Raw genomic sequence first — 8,986 nt, 5'->3', positions numbered from 1 at the left:
AGGTCTATTGCAACATGCACATAAGTCATACTGTAATGAGGATGTTTTAAATAGATGTAACAATTAGTAAAGTCACTGTACCAGTAAATCATAAGGAAGTCCTGGAGCACTGGCTATCAGTTACCCAGAATGCCTCAGTGTTCTCCTGGGGTTAAACTCTGAAAGGTCAGACGTTGTCTCATTTACAGTTTCTGTAGCTTCCAAATGTAGGCGACGGACAATTAACACGAAGCTGGGTTGTAAACGTTAGGCTGCGACAATGGCATTTGTAACACACACAAAAATGTTTTGTAAAAGCCTCCGAGAGTTCAATGTTTCATTCTTTAATGTATTTAAAGCTATTGATGAGGTTTAAGCATTTCATGCTCTCAGTGGGACACTTAAACTTTGACTGGAAGGAGACACTTGTGTTCATTTTATCTGCACTTAATTCATTTGGAGAAACATTTCTAGTAGGAGCCAATCCTGTAGTGTGTTTTTATTATTCTATAGTCAAACATGGGATTACGGTATAACGTTTAAATTCATGTGCTCTTAACTTTCCTCTCCACTTACACTGTGTGCAAAGCAATCTTTTATGATATACACTTATGTGGACCCCCTGTATTGTGTGTGTGTGATGTAACAAAGACGGCAGTAAACTTCGTGTGTATGAAACTCCAAAGGGAGGCAGAAAGTGATGCACACAGGACTATTAGCCCTCAGTAATGCAGTTGATGCATTGGCTCTAGTCTTCTTGTTAACCCTTGAGACTCCAGGCAGATAAATCCTGGTTTAAGAGATCTGGCAAACCCAGAGCTCACGCAGCAACTTGTGTCTACTGTTGCATCAACTACAGATCTGCCCAGACTCGTATATGACTGGAGCAGCTCTCTGTAACCACACATATTTTGAGCATTCAAGCTTATCTTAAATGCAAAATTCTAATTTTTATTCACTGCCTCATTTTGAACTTTCTTACAACCCTTGATTGTAAGATCGTTTTCTACATAGATACTATTCTATAGGACACTGAGAGGGTGTAATGCCATTACAGTGGTTCAAAGACCTAAAAATGGCTTCACCTTAAACATAAAAGCAAATATTCATTGTTGTTAATTTAATGTTTGCTTCCTGTACGGTCCTGCCAGTCTGAAATTTACACTCAAGCAGCAAAAGCATGTAGCAGCATCAGATGGGACATCTCATCTAGCTAATATTTATTCAAAAGCATCAGAAGGGCCCCTGATGTGTGCTGTAATGAATAAAACACGATGTTTATCCTTCCTGTTTAACGTTAAGTCCCCATGAACAGTCACGGGGACCAAGAGAATATTTACTTGTGTTGGGACACCGGGGAGTTGGATTATCTGCTGGCGGCTTTGTAGTTTTCTGAAGTTTCCCCGTGTGACATGTTCCAGGGAGAGTGCTCTTATTTACTCTCCGGTCCTGTGTGTATAGCCCTGCTCATTGTTTGTTCTTATGTGCCACAACTCCTGAGGACTGCGCTTCAGGAGAGAAAGAGGCGTACAAGGAGATAGAGAAAGGCCCGCTAATGCTGTGATCATTACATGGGAGGACACAGATGAAGATGTTGTCATTGCAGACTGTTTCACAAGAAAAGGATTTGATATTGACTTGCATTTAGTGTAAATGCTTTATCGCTTGACATGTATAAGAAAATGGGTTTACACCGCCTGATAAGAGTCGCCTGCAGTATCTTTTTGCACCGAATGGTGGCGACATTGGGTTTCCAAACAGTGTAGACGAGCCAGACCCGTGCCGTGCTCTTTTCAAACTGTTTCGCCTTCTTACTCAACCTCCCGATTCGTGTCATCTATTTCTGCGATTAGACTAAGAAAAGAGTGTGAACAATTAACGTGACGCTCATTTTGCAAATGTTTTTTTTTTCCATACAATTACTTTGTGTTTGAGCTGAGAGTTAAAACGGTAGGTAGTGTGTAAGAAGAGTTGGAGATTTATTCGCTTATTAACAAGAAACCTGTGAAATAAATGGGATAAATAACTAATTCAAAAGTCTATACAAGGTTTTACATGCGGCCAGGGTCAAGAAGGTTTGTCTAATTAGTGTTTAAGAAGAGAGGCTGTAATAAATCTGACATAATTCGACTTGAAATATTTAAGTTGGTTAAGTGAAAAAATGAAAAAATAACTTAAATGTCAAAAATGCGCTACAGACCAGTTTAATTTATCGTTAAACTCTTAAGCGTAATTTGTTTTCTTTTGCTTGCTTTATTTTCATACGCATGCTAGAAAAAAACATTAAAATGAATATCAGGTTTCGTGTGTAAATTTGTGTATGGACTTGGACAGTCCGAAAACTTCGTTTCTTTACTATTATGCTAATTACGTCCCGGGATCGCGCTGCTCATTGGCTGAGTCTCAGTCAATTTCATATTTCAGTCCTGACGTCAGGGCGCCTATAAAACTAAGCAATGCTTTTTAACTCGTCGGCTGACTGATCCCTTAGAAAAAAAAAATCTATCAATCCTTGGGTGGAGTTTTTTCCCCCGTCTCCACAAGGCAACTATTTGCCCGGGACACGAACGTGAACCTCCTCAAATTGGCGCACTAATCCTAAAAGGAGCCATGAAGTGTTAAACGGTAGAAACGGAGAGAGCGGCGCTCAGATACCCGCACGCTGGGAGAGAGGGAGGAAACAGCGCTGCTCCAATGCGTCTGTGCAACACAGACTGAAGAGAGAGAGGAAAAAAAAAAACTTATCGACTCACAAAACCTGAACCTGCGCTGCGCAATTAGTGCGAGAAAATTCACTTTTTCCTCCGGTTTTGAAGAAAATAAATAAAGAAATCAAGCTGGCTCAGTGCGTGTCTCAGCAGCCCACTTTGACAGGTGCTCCTCACCCCCTTTGGAGGACTGTCAACAGCAAGAGGATGGCATCAGAGCTGGCAATGAGCAACTCCGACCTGCCCACCAGTCCCCTGGCCATGGAATATGTTAATGACTTCGATCTGATGAAGTTTGAAGTGAAAAAGGAGCCGGTGGAGCCCGATCGCAGCATCAACCAGTGCAGCCGCCTGGTCGCCGGGGGATCCCTATCTTCCACCCCGATGAGCACGCCTTGCAGCTCGGTTCCCCCTTCTCCAAGCTTCTCGGCGCCCAGTCCGGGATCAGGGAGCGAACAGAAGGCGCACTTGGAGGATTTCTACTGGATGACCGGGTACCAACAGCAGTTGAACCCCGAAGCTCTGGGTTTTAGCCCGGAGGACGCCGTAGAGGCGCTGATCAGCAGCAGTCATCAGCTCCAGACCTTCGATGGCTATGCCAGAGGGCAGCAGTTCGGCGGCGCAGCCGGCGCGGGGGGCGCAATGGCCGGGGAGGAGATGGGATCAGCGGCCGCAGTGGTGTCCGCGGTTATCGCTGCAGCCGCAGCTCAGAACGGGGCTCCCCACCACCACCACCATCATCACCACCACCACCACACAGGGGCACACCACCCCTCCTCCGGGTCTCAGTCCAGCGGCGGCCCGGGGGGAAACCACCAACACCTGCGCTTGGAAGATCGGTTCACGGACGAGCAGCTGGTGACCATGTCGGTGCGGGAACTGAACCGGCAGCTGCGGGGGGTCAGCAAGGAAGAGGTGATCCGTCTGAAACAGAAGAGGAGGACGCTAAAGAACAGAGGCTATGCCCAGTCCTGTCGGTACAAGCGGGTCCAGCAGCGGCACGTTCTGGAGGGAGAGAAGACGCAACTCATGCAGCAGGTGGACCACCTCAAGCAGGAGATCTCCCGGCTGGCCAGGGAGAGGGACGCCTACAAGGAGAAATACGAGAAGCTGATCAGCACCGGCTTCAGAGAAAACGGAGGATCCAGCAGCGACAACAACCCTTCTTCCCCGGAGTTTTTCATGTGAGTCCCGGCGCTGAAAAGTTTTAATAAGCGAACCTCACCAAAAAAAAAAGGAAAAAAAAAAGAAAAAGAGTTTGCGCGCAGCTAAAATAGGTTTTGTGTGATTGTGTTGAAGCTGCTTTTAGTTAAAGACTAAACCAGTTTTTCCCAATTTGTGTCATTTTAAAAGTATATTGTTTCAGAAACCCAGATTTGTTTTGTTTTGTTTGTTTTTTACTTTCTAAAGAATACAAATTAGGAAAGGACTCTGGTTAAAAATACAGTACCCATACATTTTTTAAAAGGATTTTTCTCCACTTTGTGATGTTTGCCTTTATAGACACTGCATAAACTTACCATCCTGCTGCGACCCATCGCATAGCCTTCCTCCTGCGCCTCATCCATCCTGTTCCCTTTAAACCCATATTTGTTTTGTGAATTAAAACAAAGAACTTTTCAGACTCAACAGCTTTATTTGATGTGATTTTGATTTTGTTTGGTTGTTTAAAGTCACTCTGTTTTAATATGCTTTACTTCATTTCATGTCATTCATCCTGTCTGGTGAAAAATATCCAAACTGCGCCAAAGTTTGGAGAGACTTGTGTGAGTTAAATGAAGCCATGCATGCTGGTCATGTACGGATTGTTTGTTTGTTTTTTCTTCTTTTTCTGTTTTTGTTTTTTTTGTTTTTTTATTCTACCTTTTTGTGAACTTGTGTATAATTGTATTATACCGTGACTGCATTGCTCAGTTTCACTATCATTTTGATTTTTTTTAATATGTAAAACAAGTGAACAGGGCTATTTATGCGCCTCTTTTCTTTAATGAAAGTTCACCGCGTTTTCGACCCTTTCAACATTTTATTGGCTTCTTTTGGAGCCTTGTGTGTGTGGGGGGGAGTGAAAGGGGACTTCATGTAAAGCAACAATGTGCTCAGTATTGATTTTTTCTGTTAGGCAATATGGCATCAAGATGAGCAGCATCTGCATATTTATTATAAGCAATAATTATAACATTTCCAACACTAGCACTAAAATTATTGCGATCAACAAGTGGAGCTGAAGATAAAAACAAAGCAGATTTCCTGAAAATATGTGGAGGACGGGCTACTTTATGCAACAAATGATCTTTGTCTTGTAGAAGTTCACTGTTCATGTGTTTTCCTTTCATTTAAGGAGGCTGATTAAGTTCACTCGGAGCCCTATGGGTCTTTTTTCCTCTTTATTTTCTGATAAACACACTGTGAACTGTTTGGAAATTGAAGTTTAAGGTTCCCCCGGTGTTGCAGAATATTTAAGGAAAAGCATCAAGCAGCCATTCGTCTTTTTGTGACGCCCTGATTATCTGTTCTGTTAGAAACTGAACAGGACAGGTAAAAGGCACACGCCCTGTTCACTTTAAAAAGCTGAATCTAATGTTACCATTCGTCAATAAACCTCCATGAATGGAAACAAATGCACCTTCCTGATGATGTTCGTTTTTGTTCTGTTCAGTTTTACTGCTTGTTTGTCTCTGTGTCTTTGATGCGACGCCACACACTGAGGCTTGTAACGAATCCGAATTTCCTCTGCGGGATTGCAATAACAAAAGCATCTCTTTCATAAACGTGTTGTTTGCTTGGAAGCCGTGTAATTATCGCAGCTCCCAAACATCAAGTAGACTGCGTATATTCCAACTTTGTGATCTGGTTCAGTTTATCCATGTGTTTTCCTCTAAATGCGGTTTTATCTTTTTTAATTTTTATTATTTTTAAATTATCTTGGCAAATAATTTTAAGGGGTTTCTTTTAATGGCTTTTGCTTTTTTTTTTTTGCTTTTTTTCTTTGCTTTTTTTCTTTTTTTTTTTTTAGAAAAAAATGACGGCCTTCACCTGTTGCGTATTTAAAGACAAAATCTTCTTGTTCTTTTTAAGCGTGTGTGAAAATGAAAAAATAGCGCTCAGTTTTTCTTATATAATTTTTCGTTTTTCGCCCTGTGGCCTGATATCTGTGCTGCAGGTCACCTGCAAACGCTCAGTTAATGATTGATTTTAGAGTAAACTTGCACTTTTCACTCGGTACATGTGCACTTGTTGAACATTGCCTGTGGAAGGGTTTTAATTCAGATCGACCGCAGATAAAGCGCTGCGTGGCAAACGTGATGCATTTAGTCGTGTGTGCAGGCAAATGTGCGATTGAACACAAACATGTCGCAATTTTTTTCTCTGACGTGTCATTTGCCAGTCCACAATAATTCCGCAGTTTTGCATATTTTTCTTTTCTTTTTGGAAATCAAATCACGCCTCATATTTTTAACCAAACAAATTTTTTTTGAAATGCCTCACTTTCATTTCTCTGAAAAAAAAATCCTTCGACTTATGACATAAAAATGCTGAAAAGATTGAATTAAAGGCACAGGAGACACCCGGGGGGTAATTTGATTTGCTAGCGAGTGACAGGTCTTGTAGCCCTCCAACCTGCCGGCAAATGTGGCCTGGGACGCCTTTCCTTCCCGATGAAGTCGGTGCATCCCTAAGGAGTATGGCTGCTATAAAAGCTGCATGGGGTCTGGTTCAGGCTCCCATACAAGGTCACTACAATGCATGCTGCTGGAAATCTTTGTGGTTGTGTGTGTGTGCATGTGTGTGTGTGTGTTTGCGCATGGGTGTATGTAGAGAAGTGCTACTGGGTTGTCCCTCTGAGGGACCTTTTGACAGAGTGTGTGCAGACTAGGAAAAGTGTCCATCTCGTGGAAACCTTAAAATGCACCACAGTGGTGAATGTTTCAGTGTCGGGCTGAAAACAAAGACTGTGGACTGTCTATTTGGTTCTAAGTCTCACTTGTACAACAGTGACACTGTCACCTGGCTCATATGGATTCCATGAAAGCCTGGAGTGAGGGACAAGATGGCAAAGCATGATCCACTCATGCCTGAAGGAAGGATTTTCTCTGTGATTAAAAGAGAGTGAGAGACAGGGATGGGGCCCAAGGAGGAGAGAGAGAGAGAGAGAGAGCAATACAGAGGAGAGGGAGGAGAGAGAGAGAGAGAGATATGCTGGCTGCCTTCCTGCTCCTTTCAGATGATAAACGATCAGAGATGCATCCTAGCTGAGAGGAGACGGCCTTTTAGTGAGCATGTGTCCACTAATTTATGGCCCTCCTATCTGATTAGGTCAATATAGTGTGCTATTTAATTACATTTGTGTTATAACCTAGAACTGGAGATACTATACTTCTTTCATGTCACCCCTTTCTTATGTGAGCCTGATAGGATTAGCGAGGTTTCCTCTGGACTTTGCTCAGGACGGCTCTACCTGTTTGTACAACAACAGTTTTGTGAATTTGTTAAGTAGCAGATCGAGGGCCGCTTTTGTGTCACGGTTCGCAGGCTTCTAGGGTTTGTGCTCCGGCATCAATGCGTAAGAAGGATAAAACGGAAAATTGCTGATCGTTGTAGGGCTGTGGAAATTGTGTGGGATGCCGGTTGTTTGTGGGTGTGTTTTGACCTCTAGACACACCGAGGGGCTGCGGGATTTAGTAGTACTGATTCACTTCCTGTTTTGGAGGAGGACAGAATGCACAGGAAACAACAATTCAGGGCTTCCTTCTCACTTCTCAGCAGCCGTAATCACTGCTTCTTTCGCTGTGTTTTGCTTCCTCTGTTATTTGCACAGCATGAAAAAGTGTGTACACGCACCATATAGACACTCCACGTTATTAATCTTATCAGTATGAACTGTAATTCTGTTCTCTGGCCCAGCATATTGACTTCTTCACTGTGATCATTTGCAGTCTGTCCAATGATTAGGTTATTAAAGATAATGTAGTTGTCTGCTGTCACAATATTGGACTCTCTTTCAGGTCAACTATGGGAAATCACTCTGAAATTTATCAGTATTGACATTTAAATCATCATCATGTACTTTGCTTTAATGTCTCAGAATTAATAGGACAAAAGGATATGCACAGTGGTTAGTGTCTGTTCGTGTGAGTGCTCAATAACCTGCCTGCATTGTCTTTTATGTGACCTTGTTGCGGAAGCGTGTATGTATGCTTTAAGGGAGGGTGGTAAATCTGTAAGAATGAGTCGTTGTGTCATGAAATTCAGATATTTGTAGTCTTCATTGTGTAATGCTAAAAATAAGAAGCTATGCATTTAATCTTTTTTTGTAGTAAAATAAAATTGCAATTAATTTAAGAACAACACAGTTAAAGTTCAAGCCCTTGCAGTAGATCTTTACAGTTGTACCTGTGTTTGTTTTTCATAATGTAAAAATATATGTTATCATTTCATTCAGAGCTATCACCAACCACTGACTTAAAACAAACAAAAAAGCTGCACTTTTACTAAAATAATGTTAGGATTGCATGTCTCTGCATGTCTCATTCATTCAGCACAGCAACACGGCAGTTTTTACGTGTGCACGTTCATTCTCTGTCATTCCCCTGCGAACGCTTCCTTCCCAAGAGTGGCAAACCCCTGAAAAGGGTTAAAAACATTTTCGCATTCACAAGAGGAAACAATTTCAATCTCTCCTACTCATTCCGCATCTGCATCACTCCACACGATAAACATTTACATTTAAAGTGATTTAAATCGGCTGCCTTTATGCTCCTCTGTGGTCCGTCCATCATCTAGACCCGCAGTGCCCGAGCTTCTCTTCCTCTCTCACCCTCTCGCAGTGTCCTGAGTTATGTCATTTATTTAAAAAGCTTAATAATTTAACTTGTCCGTCCTGTCACAGCTATGCATGTGGTAAAAAAGCAACGGCTGTAAAACGTTGGTGGTGTTTCCTGTGAATGTTTCTGATTGGCTTTGCATGCTTGTATTTTTTTCCACAGGCCAAATACAATCATGGGCAGAGTGACTGAAATGTGATTGTGTGGATCCAAATCTACAGTGTTGCGCGTTAAATTGAGACAGCTTTAAATGCAGAGATGCAAAAGAATGTGCTTATAGACACTGGAGTAGATTTGCATTTGCTTATGGAGGAAGCTGTCCTCAGAATGCATAACTAAAGGGCAATAGATGAAAGCTAATTATGATTTAATTATAGGGGATCACAATATTCTGACTTGCAGATAAACATAACTGAGGCTGTGTTGATGTTTTCAACAGTGAGTTGAGTTTCAGGGCACAGAGTCAGTGAAGTGGTG

At 42.2% G+C, this 8,986-nt stretch overlaps 1 protein-coding gene across 2 annotated transcripts in view; it reads left to right on the top strand.

The window, feature by feature from the left end:
• The first annotated feature begins 2,454 nt into the window (after positions 1-2,454).
• mafb (MAF bZIP transcription factor b) overlaps positions 2,455-8,986 on the top strand; it is a 47,005-nt gene continuing 40,473 nt past the window's right edge. The window contains exons 1-2 of one of the 2 annotated variants that reach the window (XM_085461579.1): positions 2,455-3,871; positions 4,191-5,304. In XM_085461579.1, coding sequence (XP_085317705.1) covers positions 2,895-3,871; positions 4,191-4,269 — 1,056 coding nt within the window. In that variant the 5' untranslated portion in view covers positions 2,455-2,894 and the 3' untranslated portion in view covers positions 4,270-5,304. Of the gene's footprint in view, positions 3,872-4,190; positions 5,305-8,986 lie in introns of those variants that run through there. The other variant, XM_085461578.1, reaches the window with a different exon arrangement.

The sequence above is a fragment of the Copadichromis virginalis genome, linkage group LG7 (assembly GCF_057382275.1).
Source record: "Copadichromis virginalis isolate Kocher_CV1m ecotype Utaka linkage group LG7, C_Virginalis_male_GT1.1, whole genome shotgun sequence".
NCBI lineage: Eukaryota > Metazoa > Chordata > Actinopteri > Cichliformes > Cichlidae > Copadichromis > Copadichromis virginalis.
The sequence above is the reverse complement of the archived record's forward strand: the minus strand, read 5'-3'. Positions and strand labels throughout refer to the sequence as shown.